This window comes from Pyxicephalus adspersus, chromosome 6 (assembly GCF_032062135.1).
Source record: "Pyxicephalus adspersus chromosome 6, UCB_Pads_2.0, whole genome shotgun sequence".
Lineage (NCBI taxonomy): Eukaryota > Metazoa > Chordata > Amphibia > Anura > Pyxicephalidae > Pyxicephalus > Pyxicephalus adspersus.
This window is the reverse complement of record NC_092863.1, coordinates 84,271,330-84,287,865: the sequence shown is the minus strand read 5'-3', so window position 1 is coordinate 84,287,865 and position 16,536 is coordinate 84,271,330. Positions and strand designations below refer to the sequence as shown.

At 38.4% G+C, this 16,536-nt stretch overlaps 1 protein-coding gene across 1 annotated transcript; it reads right to left on the bottom strand.

Annotated features, from left to right (window-relative positions):
- Positions 1-8,593: 8,593 nt before the first annotated feature.
- On the bottom strand, positions 8,594-13,999 carry PLK2 (polo like kinase 2). Its single transcript, XM_072416400.1, has 14 exons — positions 13,747-13,999; positions 12,936-13,043; positions 12,727-12,843; positions 12,483-12,612; positions 12,284-12,371; positions 11,903-11,998; positions 11,425-11,623; positions 11,189-11,336; positions 11,008-11,105; positions 10,769-10,886; positions 10,261-10,501; positions 10,042-10,171; positions 9,466-9,576; positions 8,594-9,356 (listed from the first exon to the last, which is right to left on the bottom strand). The coding sequence occupies exons 1-14, from the start codon at positions 13,963-13,965 to the stop codon at positions 9,165-9,167; spliced, it is 1,995 nt and encodes a 664-aa protein (XP_072272501.1). The 5' UTR covers positions 13,966-13,999; the 3' UTR covers positions 8,594-9,164.
- Between the last annotated feature and the right edge of the window lie 2,537 nt (positions 14,000-16,536).

Sequence of the window (16,536 nt, the reverse complement as noted above, 5' to 3'; positions counted from 1 at the left end):
AGAATATGTCATATCCTTCCCTAAGGGCCCATTTACACTTTGTTGCTCATGGTATTTGCATTGTGGTGAGCTGAAGACATCTCACATACTGCACATTCTTCTAATACGTGACAACTATTGTTAATACAGTGGAATTCTGTTAGCCATGGGAAGATCATGCTTGGTAACTAAAGTAGGTTGTGCAGTGAGAACGCTGTGACTTCTTTGCATTTTCTCTGTAAGCCGCACCTTCACAGGAATGCTCTTGGATGAATGGCAATGCTGCTAGTTATGCATATTTATTGCATTACAAGTCTTCTGGTTGTCTGGGAAGGTTCTCATTTATCCATGTCATAACATAGCTAGTATCAGCCACACTTAACCACACTTGTTCTGTAATGCAGAAGAGATTTTGTAGAGTCTTAGTTCTGTTGCCTGGAGTTTGGGGGTCCAAATCAGGAGTTCCAAATTAGAACTGAAATTGTTATGTGTACATGGAGAATAAAATAGTCTGAACATAATACATTCTGATTCTAATAGGGAGGGATAATGCATTTTAAAGTTTCCAACAGAGGGGAGATATACTAGGCTAGCAAGTCAAAGGCTTCAATCAGACCTATCACCAATATTTTTACTTTACATAGATGGATAAACAAGCATTTTAAGTAAAGCAAAAATGCTAAACTTTTTTGTTTCCTGCAACAATTTTTTTTTAAAAAGCCCCTCTCCCTTCTGTCTTGATCGCCATGGCAGAATGGGAGCGCAGAGCCTCCTGAGATACCCGCATCACAACTCCCAGGAGGTTCCTGGCTGCTCCTTCTGCTCATACCCAACAAGGGGCATTTTCCTTCACTGAGGGGAAAGAGATGGCGATCTCACATGCACCGTGATATTAGCACTCTTTATTCCCCTTTACAGCTGTGCAGTGCAAGATCGGGTGACGTAGCCAGAACACAGAAGTAAACGAAGAAAGATGGCAGAACTTGGCACCTCCTCTGTGCCAGGACGAAAGAGGATTCCAGGATGGCGCGGGACCCAATCAAGGACTTCTCTAGTGGGATCAACAGATCTGCGGAAAAAAAGGTAAGTGTGATTTTTCTATTTTCAGTTTAATTCCACTTTAACTTATATTTCTACTTAATTTTTTTACCCTTATTTTATACTACAGTTCTAATGAATGACCAGCTTAATCAGTAAAACATTTCCACCCTGTTGATTGGACAGTAAGGATCATCAAAGCATTATTGAAGTAATTCCTCTGCTCATGACGTAATCCTGTCTGAATGCATCACATTCTGATTCTGGTCCCACTTCTCCTTTTTGAATTTTGGATGCTGCTGAACAGTGGACCCACGGGTGCCCTTTACCACCTATTTATTCTAATTGGATTTAAAAATAAAAATACTTTGAATTATTTTTCTAAATATTGTATAACTTTATATATATGCTAGGAGTTTAGACTCAAACATAATAATTGTTTCACATAAAACTACTAGAATGATTGAGCTGAGTTTTATTCCTGACACGGGGCAGTGATTGTAATACACAGTATTGTCATACACAAGTCATTCATCTCTATCGATCCGCCAATGTTGGGTAATACTCTTACGCATGGGATATATTCATTGTCGTCAATGGATATTAATGCCTAGAGTGGAATCCCTTGGTTGCTGATTCAGTTCACGTTTGGAAGCACAGAATCGCACCCATCAGCAATGCACTTTATGTAAGCTCACATGTGCAGAGCGCGTCTAATTTCATGCTGAATCGGAGCAGTAATTAATGCAATGGAAGATGCGAGTTTTGCTGTTTCCATGGCTACATACTTGTTAAGGTTATTATTGTGGAGTGTTACGTCCATTCATATTTTGCAGGTCAGGCAGATGATTTGGAGGGTCAGATAATCTGCTACAAAGAGGCTTACTGGAAACATCTTTTTCTTATGGATAGAGATAGTTCACTGCAGTTTGTAATTCCACACATTCGGCCTGATTTTATTACAATTACGGGTTCATTGAGCTTAAATATAATTTTTTTTATATTGTTTTTATTTTTAAATGTAAATATTTATTAAGGTTTTTAACATATTAAAGTATACAACAAAGCAGGATAACAGGGAAAATAAAGAAAATAAAAGGTATATTAAACAATAAAGGAAGGTAGGCGCAAAATACAGAATGATGTCAAAACATTAAAACAAACATCATGAAATAAATACAAAACCACAGGAACAAAACAAGATTACAAATACACCTGTGTTTTTCTAACCCTTCCTATCGATTATATCAATACACAATTAGTACTTATCTAGCATATTATTGGTTTTATATTATTATTTTTATATATAGTAATAATAATTTATGATATAATTTTTTATAATAGTATACACTTTGTTCCAAAATAATTCCTCTAATGAGCACTATTTTGTTCCTGAACACCATGCTATTGTGAAATAAAACATTAGGGGTATTTCTATGAATAAATTGCATAGCAATGCTTTCAGTGAAAGTAATAGTCTATTAATTTTGTAAGCATTTGCTCAATCAGTTGAGCACATTATGCCAAATATTCTTGAGTTTAATGTGCAACATAGCAAAATTGACTGTTCTTTTGTTAGAAGATGAATGTTTCTAAAAGCCAAACTTAGCAAAGTCAAACATTTGCATATTAGCGGTAGGTGAACGTTCAATGAAGCTCAGCACATGTTGTGTAAAGTTAGGGGAATGTTTTCAGAAATTTTAACAAACTCAATGTTCAAGTCCAACCCTAATAAAGTCCATGGAAGAGGAATCTATTTAAAAAATCCCATAATTTTAGCGTATTCAATTCTAAGAACTGCATGGTGGTTTAGGGGTTAGCACTCTGGCCTTGGCAGCACTGAGTTCCAGATTTGAATCTCAATCAGGACACTTTCTGTAAGGAGTTTGTGTGGGGTTTCCTCCAACATTACAAAAACATGCAGTTAGGTTAATTGGCTTCCCCCAAAAATTGACCTTGGACTAAGGTAGGGACATTAGATTGTGAGCCCCTTTGAGGAAATAGCCTCAGAATAAAATACCTTAATACCAGCGCAAACAGCGTAACCGGGTCCTCTTCCAGGTTTTGGATCTTGATTGGCAAGGCCAGAATGATGAGTCTCCTGCGCATGTTTCATGGGATTTCATGGCATTGAGCTATTCTGAGAACATACCCTAAGCTTGAACTGCCAATTCCAAAGAGTAATATAAGAATGAAGAATATGGGAAAGTAATAATAATGGATGGTTGAATTTTTCATTGGTGATGTGTTTAAATTATGATGGTGATTTACATTCAGTGAATGTTTGATGAAAGTCACATTTTCTTATATCTTGGTGCAAGATGTAACAGAAGACAAGATCAGGCTTGCTTTAAGTAATAGAGAAACTGTCCTGACTTAAAGTGCAATGACCCTTTAATTTAATTTTTTTAACTGGCTGTTTTTATTTATCTAGGGAGGAAAAATAATATTTTCTAAAGGGGGAGAGGGATGAGCAGCAATTAAGTAACTGCAGTCAGCACGAATGACTACTCACAGTAAACAGTATATTACCTCTATGTTAGTGTCATCTTCACTACAAATAATCAGGTTCAGGATTTGTGTTTATTCTGATATATGTCCGATTGTGAATGTGCTCACTGGCTGTGAAGGATGCAAATGACAAAAACCAGGGGCCCCTGAGATATAACTAGACTTGACGTTGGTTCTGGGGCTTCCCTTCAAATTCATGGATATGTGAAACCAAGAATCTCTATATTTAGGTGATGTCATTTGAATCCATTGGTTTAGTGTAAGCAGAGCTGGGATCTACAACAGAAATTCTCATTTCATGGAAGATGAGGTTCCTTTAGGGGTTGGTAGAGGTTCCTTGAACTGTAGCCTCCCATATGATGATGCCTGCAGAGATGTGGGGCCAATACCACTTAGTAGAGCAGGGTGTTGCTTTAAGGGGTCTATAAAGCTGGAATTCTAGCCACCACTGCAAGTAGCATTGTTTCCACTAGCTGACAATTTAGGATTTTTTACCCCAAAAAGATTGAGAAAATCTGGTGTACATTTTAGATTCGTGTTTCTCAACAAGAAACTAGAGCAAGTAGGAGTTTCTTGAGCCATGAGCAATTTGGATCTCTTAGGTTAGTTTAACTGACACCAATGATCTTTTTGGCTAAGGGTGACATTGTTCCCAATGGCCAGAAATATAAGACGCATTGTTCCGACTGACCATCACACTAATATATTGTATACACTAATATAGATAGGGTTCCCCGAAGACCTGAAAGTTATTCAAGGGTTTCCTCCATGTTATGAAGGTTGGGAAGCACCAAGAGTAAACAAATAACTTATAGTTACATATTTAGTCATGTTGAAAAAAGACATATTTCCGTCAAGTTCAACTATCAGGTTAATAAACATACTACAAACCAGCATATCCCAAATAAAACCTAAATGCAGAGGTTAGTCAAATGGTAACATACAGGGCAGAGGAACTAGGAATCTCTTGTAGGATACCTCACATCTGATAATGCAAATATATGAAGCTAGAAAATGATTCAGCTAAACATATCTATTCCAGTTGGAATTGACCAAAAAATTAACCTACTAGATTTATTATAAAGTGCATGTATGCTACGAAATATGATCCAGTTACAAGATTTTATTATCTTTCATGGAGATTTAGCTTCATCCTGCTCATTTTTTTAGAAGGACAGCACTATCTTTGTTCAGGAAACATCCAGGGATCAGAATCTACTACCTGTGACATCTTTTCAGTTTGGGCAAAGTCGCTGTTCTAGAGGTCAAGGACTACTCTTTATGTTTATGGTGTTTTTGTTACAATTGATCATTTTTTATGTATTGGAACATATCAGCAATTTATTTATGCATTGCAAGTTAATAAAAGGTCCACTTGTAATTCTACATTTGCAGCTAGGATATCTGTAGAGGAAAATGCAGTACTATAGAATGAAGGTGGCCCATGGATCGTCATAATAGTCAGTACATATACCAGTACTGTGTAAAGTCTAAGACACTATAATTTCACACACCAATGGGTGGAATATTTTCAGCTTGCACATCTCATCAGTACAATGTATGCACATGAATGGGCTCTAAAGTGAATGTATTCATTCATGAAACAGCTGGAGCATTCACTCTTTTCTCCGGCCATCTATTTTAGGAGAGTCATCATTTATGGATCGCCTAATGCATTCCTGTGAAGGTTACTCGATTAACAGAGGCACATTTCCTTTCTGGGTATGTGTATTGATTGGAGGACACAGGAGTTATATTTCCAACACTTCACTGTTCAGAAAACTCTTCCAAAAAAGTATCAACAAGGAGACAGACATCGAGTCCAATTAATAAAGGTCAAATGTGCTCTTGTGGCTATTTTTACAGGAAAGTTTAGTTTATACATATTTATAAAGACTTTTGTACATATTTATGTCCTTATTGGGAATTTGGATATTGTATCTCAAATGGTAGGCCATTGTACTGTTGGTCATTGATTTATGCAGAAGGTTTGCAGTTTAATTGATACACGTCACTGAGTATACTATACAGCCTGAAAGAGGCATTCGAGCCATCCTGAAAGCTTCTATCTCTAACAGGAACATTAAAAAATTCTTTGAATTATTTTCTTTCTTCTTATTATTTTTTCCTATTCCCATGGAAGCCGGTGTGCCTGTCCCCATACCTCCAGATTGTAAAAGGGTTTTCAGCACTGGTCCTGCATTGTACTTGATGACACCAGCCTGCAACCAATGGCCAAAGTGACTTAAAAGAGAACCTACAAGTGATCAGTTGACCAAGAAGTATAAGCCTACGGGGGGAGTGATAAGTGCTTTTAAATGTCCCTAGACAAATTGGTGCATTTAACCCTTAGATTTGGAAGAGTCCCACTTCAAGGCTAGTTTTGCATTCCTTCTCCAGTTAGATGTTATATTAACCAATGAAGAATATCATTTCAACTCCAAACTTTAAATAATCACAAATCTCTGTTTGAATTTTATAGATATTTAAATATGCCTGAACTGAAAAAGACTTACATTTAAGTTCCCAAGTAACCATAACAGCAGCACATAACAGTAACATATAATTCTCTAAATTACAGGGTTCTGCAGTGTGATACCCAGGAGACGCTGCTCAATCTAAAAGACATTTTCAATCAGGTTTCTGTTGAATGTTAGGGTTCCATCAAAGGTATCTAGGGGTTGTTTGTAGATGTAGGTTTGTAGGTGGTTTGTTTGTTCTCCCATTGAATGGTACCTTCACAGTTCTGATGTGAACACCACTTGGCAGAGCCAGCTTAAGGACACTGATTATTATTATCCAGTATTTATATAGTGCTGACATATTACGCAGCGCTGTACAAAGTCCATAGTCATGTCACTAGCTGTCCCACAAAGGGGCTCACAATCCAATGTCTCTACCATAATCATACGTCTTTAATGCAGTCTAAGGTGAATTTGTAATGTGGGAGGAAACTGGAGTAACGGGAGGAAACCCATACAAACTCTGTAGAACTGTCTGTTAGGGTGGAATTCTGGCTACCACTGAAACGTTTGTATTCTACCCACTAGCCACCAATGCAAGGGACACTTTTTCCATTGATTTCCAATTAATTGGTTAAATAAAAAGTTCCTCTGAGACCTGAAAACTATTTCAAGGGTTGGATCAAAAAAGTTGAGAAAAAATTATCCAAATACTGAAACCAATGAGCTCTGTAAAGAATACTAATATAGGAATACTTAGAATACTATGCATCTGGAAAAATATATTCTATTACTTTTTTCTTCTATGCACATTGTGAACTTGGATTCACATTTCCGATGTTTTATACTGCATTGACAAACTTTGTACATGAAGTACAATTTAATGGTTCAAAAAGGGTTCTGACAAGTACTGTATGAAGGTACTAATATTTAGTTTTTAGCCGCAACACACAGCAAGCCTCTGATTTGTAGCTGTAACACCTCCACTATTCTCCAGGTTCCTTACATGCCCAGGAATATTTTTGGCTACCATGGAAATAAAATAAGAGCTAGAGAGAGTGGAGACACTGATGGATGGATGTTACTTTCAGCTAATCCCTCAATTTTGGTTTGACAACTCTCATTGCAGTGATAAAATGATCACAATGATGTGTGATTTCCTAAAGGGTAATAAAACTAGAAGGCAGATCATCGTTCTCTAGCTGTCATTGTTCAAGTAAATCTTAGAAAATTAACACATAAGTTTAAAGTCAAAACACCCAATACAGAATAATTAGCATTGTGACCTTGTAGCACTTGTTCTATCCCAAACTGGTTCTTATCTGAATTGTCCTTGTATGTTCTGTGTTGGTCTCTTCCAAGGGCACTAGTTTCCATTTATTCCCAGAGAGGATAGGTAGGTATTGTCATTTATTAGGATTTGGCGTATGCAGAAAGAATGTTAAAGCTGGAAAGCTTCAACCATATTACAACGGGCAATTAAGTTGCACTTACCAATTTATCCATTTTTGAATAAGGGGATCCCCTTTGAATTATTTAGCAGTACTCAGTGGCTGGTGACCTCTGTATATGCAGATAACATGAATATATAAATTAATTTGTTTATTAACAGTGGAGAGCCAGAATGGAGCCTAGAAGCACATTTGGTGTTATTATATTATGGATGTCAATATATTTATTAGCAAATGTAGGTAACAATTTTGTCTGATTTTAAAAGGGAAAAGTGCCAAGTTACCTCCTTTAACTAGCGAATATGCTGCCTATTTTTTTGTGCAATATGCTCTGATGCACCTGATGTGTGGACAAGGATCCCTCCCTACAGGGTATTTTCCTACACTGACAAAACTTTCATGTAAGCTGCCAATGATTAGGTTCTTGCAACGTAGGTTGGCTGGCTTTCATTTTATAGTTTTGAAAGCAATACTTTAACAATTAAAACAAGTGGACTTCAAAGTCAAGTCAGGAGTTTTGATTAAGGTCAGTGACTCAAATAGATGCAATTTTTTTCAAAATGAGGCCAGGTGTGTCCCTTTAGAATTATCAGGAAGCCCAAATCTGATCCATGTCTTAAGTCAGAAATCACAGGTTATATTACATTCCAGCAGAGCCAAAGTTACAGGAAGTAAACACTAAACTCCCATGATAAACCAAACTTTTACAGTCAACCCACTGTATGTATGTCTGTAGTTCTTTAATTTCCTATGGTGAAATAGTTAGCATATTTAACACAACCTTCCACTCCTTATAGAACCATTTAATACCAACACTTGTGGCAACTGGATACAGCCAATTTCTGACATTTCTTAGGTTTCGTTACCATTGTAGTCTTAAGCCATTGGAATGTGATCCAATTCCACCCATTAACTTTTATTGCAAATACATTTCTCTAGTTTTTACTTTCACCTCCCCTCCTCCCATACCACATTGCTTCCTCCTTTTCTCCCATACTGCATGGCTTTTGCCAATCACAGATATGAACACTAACAATTAAGAACATGTAATGAGACATTGTAGTGAGTGATTTCATAGGCCAGCAAGATGCAACGTGTTAGGAAAAGCCAAGAGCTTTGCAGAGTGACCAAAGTAAACACAAAACTCATCAGTTGTTTCATATTTCTTTATTGCCAACAACGTATACAATGTATACTTTAAAATAGTTAAGTCCAAAAAAAAAAAAATCATAAATACTTCACTTTTGGGCTGTAATAAATTATGTTAGTAACTAGGAATGCACTTGTCCAGCCACAAAACGTGGGTATTAAAATATATATGGCCATAGTTCACAGTTTGGCAGCAGTAAGCTGCATTGATCACAGCGATTCCACAACTTAACATTCCACATGTCCATTCAAGTCAACGTATCAATCCCGGAATCACAAGTGTTCACAGTTCAATTCCGTGTCCACCGAGTGCTCTCTATGGAGCAAAACTTTGTCACCCCACTTTGTCAGATTTCTCCTCAAGTCATTGTAGTTCCTTTCAACTAAGTATCCACCCGGACAAAACAGATCCAACAAAGCAGGATGAATATACAGTCTGGTTCCAGCCCAGCATGCTACGTAGGAAGTTTTATTTCGTACCACCTCCTCTCTCCAAACGTGCTAGGTTCCAGCGCTTGACGGTTCTCACAGTGAAGGACTTTATCCTCAACATTTCCAGCAGCCTTCTGACACCTTAATTACATCTTTGCAACAACATATTCAATGCATATTCCATTCTGTTTTTCAAATCATTTGAGCCACCCGACATTAATAACGTGCTCAGACGGAATGTTGTAGACATCCTATCTTCATTGATATAAGTCAGCAGGTATTCGTCGTTTTGGTTGGCGATTATAATCTTTGTGTGATCATGGTAAAAGTTCACCTGTTTAAAAAAAAATAGGACAAAATTTTAATCAAATGTTTATGAGATTTGTGTAAACTTTAAGGACTTCTAAGAAGATATGGCAAATGATAATAAAAAATATAAATACCTGAAAAGTGCCATCATTGAAGAGCATCATAAGAGCCTTGTCAGACTTTAGCCACTGCAGGAGGTACAATCTGGGTCTGCATACATCTGTTACACTGGGCAAGTCACCTCCCTTTGGAAGAAAAATAAAGAACAGTTTATTATGACAGTTAAACACTAGTACTTTCTGCGAGATTCAAACATTCACTTATATTTGATGCCTTTTCGTGACAAATCCTTTTAAACCATCGGCCCCAGACTCTGAACAAGCATGTAGGCACTGGGGGAGAGACCATCTGATATCAATACTCAGCAACTTTGTGCTGAAACCTCATAAGCAGTGTAGGAGCCAGGCAATTTGCATTTTCAGGACATTAGCAATAGAAATCAGCACTAATCTCCCATGAATGGCAAATGATAACATCTGAATGGCAAAAGATAACATCTATTTTGCCTATATTTGGTTCCTTATGATGTATGGTTTTAAACATCTTGAATGACAAGATACAACCATAACCAAGTCAGTAATCATCAGGCTGCCTAACATGTATGTCCAGCTATAAAGATGACATTGCATGAATCAAAGGTAAATACTTACATCCATAAGATTCTCTTCCATGTAGTGGGAGAAGTATTTCAACACCGTGACTTGACTAATGAACTGCTCTGGGGCTTCTGTAGCTGCAAAGATGGAACACTGCCCAAGTTCAGCATAGTAGTGTACAGTCCTGCAAAAGTAAAATCAACTGTTAGACACTGACTGATACATTGGCAAGGCACAAGGAAACTAGAAGAGCAAGCAATGTTTAATTCTTACTTTTTGTCAGGCAGTAAGCTCATGTGGGCACCGTTATTGAATAACACTCCAACTGTGTGGTCTGATAGCTGGTAGCCAAAGCCGTACTTGTTGGAATAGTCCACCCACTTAGTCACCCAGTGGAATGAGGTGGTTAGGTGTTCTTTTGGGATACAATCTGAATCCGGCATGTTTTCTAGGCAACCCTTTAGGACTCTTGCAACAGTGTCTGCCACGCTGCCCATTGTGCTGTCTTCCAGGCCTGAAAGGTAAGGAACACAAATTACTACCAATTACATGGAAGTCTGTCAACCTAAACCTCTTGGCTAAAGTTCAGCAATCTAGAATAGCAATGCCCGAGTTCTGAGCTGTTTGCAATTATCACTGTTTTCTGATTTACTCAGGGCATTCAGAACAACGCTATAATTGTACTGTCAATGTTCTGACTAGTGACAGTGCCAAAGCAGCTGGGAGCCTAATTGTGCACGCTGATCTTTCCCTGCCAATGTATGAATTTTGCTATACTTACACTCACTGCTGCTACTGCAGCTACCCAGGGTCCCTCGAACAATGAGTCGTATCGTGTCACCCATCTGCTGCTTGTCAGGCTTGTCATGGATGTTGGACTTGGATACCGTTTTACTCTCCTGCAGGAACAGAATACAAGAGAAAAACCATTATTAAGAGAATGCCAAAAGGCTTCTATAAATAAAAACGCTTCTATTTCTGTACACTAAAGGCATTAAGCCATTTGCAAATTCAACCAACCTCATCCGTTCTGGGATTGTGAGCTTGATGAGATATGGCTGATTTCTTCAAGTCCTGTCTCAGCTTGTAGATTTCCTCATCTTCCTTTGCAGGTTTATCTGCAGGAATATCAGGCATGATCAGTAAACAGGAAGCACATATGCAAACATCTAAAAGATCTCACGCTCAGAACTATACTTACTGTGATTATCTAGGTATTTGGCCTTTTCCTTCTTGCCACCAAATAAAGCTGCAGCAGCCTTCTTGAAGAAGCTTTTTGCTGGACTGGACAAGTGGAAGTCTGGTGCAGTGTGACAGCAGCTTGATGGAAGCCTGTCTGGTGTGAAACCCTAATGGAAGAAAAAGAACAATTAAAACTCTGAAGTGAAACTAGGGCAGAAGTGAGAACAAGACATCCAGAGATAGAACGTGTCTAACCTGTGTGAAGAAGTCGTGCTGAATGATTTCATCTAGGCTGGGTCTATCTGCTGGGTTTCTAGACAGCATGCTGGCGATAAGATGCTTTGCAGAGGACATTAGAGAGGATGGCAAGGAGTACTTGGCCTCTCTGATACATCTATAGGTTTCTTTAAGATTTGTGGTTTCAAATGGAGGTCTTCCAAGCATCATTGTATACCTATAATAAAAAAATAAAATGGTAAATACATATGTACATTAAAAATGTAAACTGCAATTTTGCAATGATCATTTTTCACCAGTTAACTATTCTGAATTTAAGATTAAATATACAGATCACCAAATACAAAAACAGGTCTAGGCAAAAAGGTAATCTGCTTGCTTCTGCAATGATGTTTTCCCTCCTCCATCAAACATTTAACAAGCCCAAAGGTTGGAAAAACTGACAACCCAGTACTAATTCTGATTGGCAATTCAGAAAAGCAGCAGGCATACTTACATGACACATCCCAAAGCCCAGATGTCAGATTCACAGCCGTGTCCTTGTTTGTTAAGCACTTCAGGCGAGAGGTAATTTGGTGTACCACAAATTGTTCTAAATGGAGAAAAAAAGAAAAAGCAAAAAATTAGATTACATTTTACAATGGACAGATCAAAACACATGTAGACTAAACTGCAGCAAAAAACAGAATCTGCTTTCAGCTAAGTCCAGAGCAATCAAGCCTAATTTAAAGCTCTGATTAGTAGCCACACCACAAGACATTACATTTTAACACTAAATAATCCTGACAAGGCTGCACACCAATATATGGGAATGTATGTATGCAGCTACAGAGCGTAGGTGGCTTTCATTACAATAGTGAGCTCCTCTGAGACCTACCTTCTTCTTTGTTCCATTGGCTCCAGTCTTGCTGCGAGGCCAAAGTCGCCCACTTTCAGTTCCATATTTTCATTTATGAAAAAATTTCCTGCAACAGAATAGCAATAACATAAGCCCTGATCTCAATGTACATAAATATTCAAAGAGCTATAATGCCCAGAGCTTCATTTCATGCAGGTAGAAATAAAATGACACATACCTAATTTTAAGTCCCTGTGCAGGATTTCTTGCTCATGTAGATATTTCAAGCCAGACACAATCTGTTTGAGGTAGTATCTCACTTCTGGGTCTGTCAGTACTTTCCTTGTCTTCAATATGTGTGCCATAGACTGTGGAGACAATAGGAGCCGTCAGTGTGTGTCAGGGAGCGATCAGCACAGAGCGCACATTGCAGGATTAGGAGAAGAAAGGGTCAGTGAAGCGTTGCAGGAATGAATACTCACCCTTCGACTGCAGTATTCCAGCAATATGTAGATATTCTCCTTATCCTCAAAATAGTGATAAAACTGCACAACGTGCCTGTGATTGAGGGTCCGGTGCAACTCGATTTCTTTATCAATCTGCAAAATAAGACAGAATTTAGCACCAGTGGACTAGAACAAGGTTCAATGCAATCCTAATACACAAAGGAAAAAAAAAAAAAAAGGCTCACCTTGTCTCTCTGATGAGGTTTAGACACCCTGCTGTGCGGAATGATTTTTGCAGCATAGATTTTGTTAGTTGTCAAGTCTGTCATTTCATAGCACTTTGCAAATCCTCCCTACAAGAAAGAATATAGGATTGGGAATATTAGTTGATACATTACTATATATACACAATATTCATCTTGCAGCGCTGATCCCAACCAGATAAAAAACACAGACAAAAGTGATCTTACCAGCAATAGAAGGGCTGATAATGTTAGGTAATTATTGATAAAACACAATATTCATCTAGCAGTGCTAATCCCAACCAGATACAAAAGTATGATATTAGCAGCAACAGAAGGGCTGATAATGAATAACGTATGTTTTATAATTATTTCCCATCTAGCAGTGCTGATCCCAACATATAAACCAGATAGAAAAGTGTGATCTTAGCCATAGAAGGGCTGATAATGGGAATTACTTATAAAACACACAATATTCATCTAGCAGTGCTGATCCCAACCAGATATAAAAGTATGATCTTACCAGCAATAGAAGGGCTGATAATAATGGGAATTATTTATAAAACAGATGATGTGTATGGGGTGTGCAACACACCAAGCCTTTGTATCAGATCACACAGCAGACTTGTTGCTTTGCCATATATAATGAATAATTCTAATAATATTAATGGAGGTGACAGATGGATCTGAGACTTTTTATTGAATGATTCAGCAGGGTGATCAGACTTTGTAGATCATAAAGCATATCCAGTAAATCCAGTATGGCAATGAGAAGCAAGCATTAATCCACAGATCCCAGGTGACAGGGCATTACCTTGCCAAGCACTTTGCCCCTGCAGTATCTCTTGCCCGTGCTGGGGTCGGTGATGACCCTGGACATCTCCCCGGTGTTGGTGCATGTATGGTGGATGTGCTGCTCCCCATCTCCCGGGACTTTCCACCTCCTGCTGGGGTCACACACTCTGCCTAATCCCTGCTCGCACATTTTGCTCCCGCTGTTCGGTTGGTAAGTGATATTCCTCAATATTTCCATCCCGACCGACTGCTACCAATGATCAGCGCTGACTGCTGCTACCCGGGCAGACACTCCCTTATATCAGCTGCTCCTGGCCCGCCCATATCTGACGTCACACAGCACAGCCCGCCCCTTCTGCCTTCTCCTGGTGGTCATTGCCTAGGCATATCCCTGCAGAGCTGCTGTCATAGGAATGGAAGCTGACAGCACAATCATGAATGAAAGCTACACAATGAATGGCACATCTGTACTACACAAGGGGAATTGTATAGTAGCTGTACTCCTCTGTCTTTGCATTACACATGTATACACACACATAAATAAATATAGATATACATATATGCTATGATATCAGCACATTTTGCAATAATTCTTTATGCAACTGACAGAATAGATAGCACACCATGCAGGATCAAACCATATCAATTACATTTGGAAACCAAATCCCTCCAACCCATGCATCCGCAGTTTATCTGCAGCATTGTTCCATAAAATGAATGTTTTTTAGAACAAAAGAAAAATTAATAAAACACTTTTAGGTTTCAATCATTTTTGAGTATTATTTCTTCGTGGTCCATGAATAACAGAGCTGGGGGGGGGAGGGCTTTTTATTATTATTATTATTAATAATAATAATAAACAGGATTTATATAGTGCCAACATATTACACAGCGCTGTACAGAAAATAAGGGTTGACAGACAGGTACAAAGAGTGAGGAGGAGAGGACCCTGCCCCGAAGAGTAGTTAGCCTAAATATATTCCTCTGTTGAATTAGAATTATTATTATCATTATTATTATTATTATTATTAAACAGGATTTATATAGCGCCAACATGTTACACAACGCTGTACATTAAATAGGGGTTGCTAATGACGGTTACAGACAGTGACACAGGAGGAGGAGAGGACCCTGCCCAGAAGAGCTTACAATCTAGGAGGTTGTGATATATAGCCAGAGCAGAACACACAACTGCTTCAGTGCCTGGAAAATGAGGGGACCCCGAGCGGTCTGACCACACAATGACTACTTGGTAGAACTCATAGATTTGGAACTTGAATATGACTTTTTCATATTACTAGGGATTTGCCTTTAGGTTACAGATTAAGTGATGAGGAGGGGGGTTCTCTTCATGGATTTGTTATAGTTACTGCCCTGGTCACTAATTATACACACGCATTATACATTGTGCTTTTTGGGATTGCTTCTGTGATGTGAAACCTCACATCCTATCATTAGTGACAAGTGAACATTTCTGTTGGAATCCCACAAGGTGAGTTGCTAACAATTGTTATTTTAGGTGGTGGACAAGCTATTCATACCAAAACAATAAAAGCTAATTAGCAATTTCATTATCCTTCAGGAAAGTTGCCACGGTTAGGTTATAGGTCTCTTATGGTTTACATTTTTGTCTTAGTGATCTGCAGTGCATTACCGTTCCCAGATTTCCATTGATGATTTTCCAAGGCTACCTGTCCATAAAATTGAGAATTGCTTCAGGATTCCTTTACATTGCTAGAGGTTGATTAGCAGCCTGAATGGATTCTGCAGAGTGGAAACAATACAAATGTAAATGATCATTGTTTTGTGTGATAGTGCTCTAATAATAGCTCATTAGGACTGTCATGTAACATTCCCAGGAGAATGGAGAGTGCACCATGGGGGTGTTTTATTGCCATTTATAGTGAATGCACTGCATAGCAGAAGGGGATTTATAAAAACAAGCTTGCCTGCCTTAAAGTATTCTGCAAGCCCATTCAAAATAAATGAATGCACAGTAATGTGTTGCATTGATGCAATGCATCCTGGCATCTCCATTCAGCAGCAGGAATGATTGGAAAGTTACGTGTGCAAATTACAAATCTTTAAAATTGTAGCTTAGGCTACATACACACGTGCAAAACTTGTCCAATAATCGTTAACAAAAAAAGTGAACGACTCACAGCCATTGACACCAATGAAGGAAGAATATAGCTGGACTGTCCCGGCAGATCTGATTGGACAACGATCGTTTTCTATCTACGGTTGTTCAGTTATCGTGGACGGTTCGGCAGTACACTTTCTCAGTCGTTAATTGTTTGTTTTAAAACGATAATTATTGCCTGTATGTACCTAGCCTTACACGTTGAAGTGGACCCCCCATGTGTCAGCACTTATTGGCACAGTGCTATCACATGGAGTGGGTTACCGGCACCTCCATTGGAAAATACAAACAAGGAGTCATCAGTGGTATGTAACAAATGCTTTTTTCATATCCCAACACAGGTGATTTAAAAACGCATGACAGCACCTTGGCATATTTTATAATAACAGTACTGAGAAGGCTTCTCCTGCAGCTCCTCCATCCCTGGAAGTTTGCGGTGTTTTCTTCCTCTCCCAACAGAGCAGAAGAGTTTATGTTCCTGGGGCATTTAAGCAAATGTTTTGCTTATCCCAGAACAGGCCGTATTTTACTAAATAAGGCTGTAAATGTTAGCATTCCCATATGTCATTATACAATTATGGCCATAAACATGATCTGTCTGCAAGCTGCATCATGCAAAGAATGAAACCCACTTCACCACAATGTTAGATTATGTGCATTGCTGAC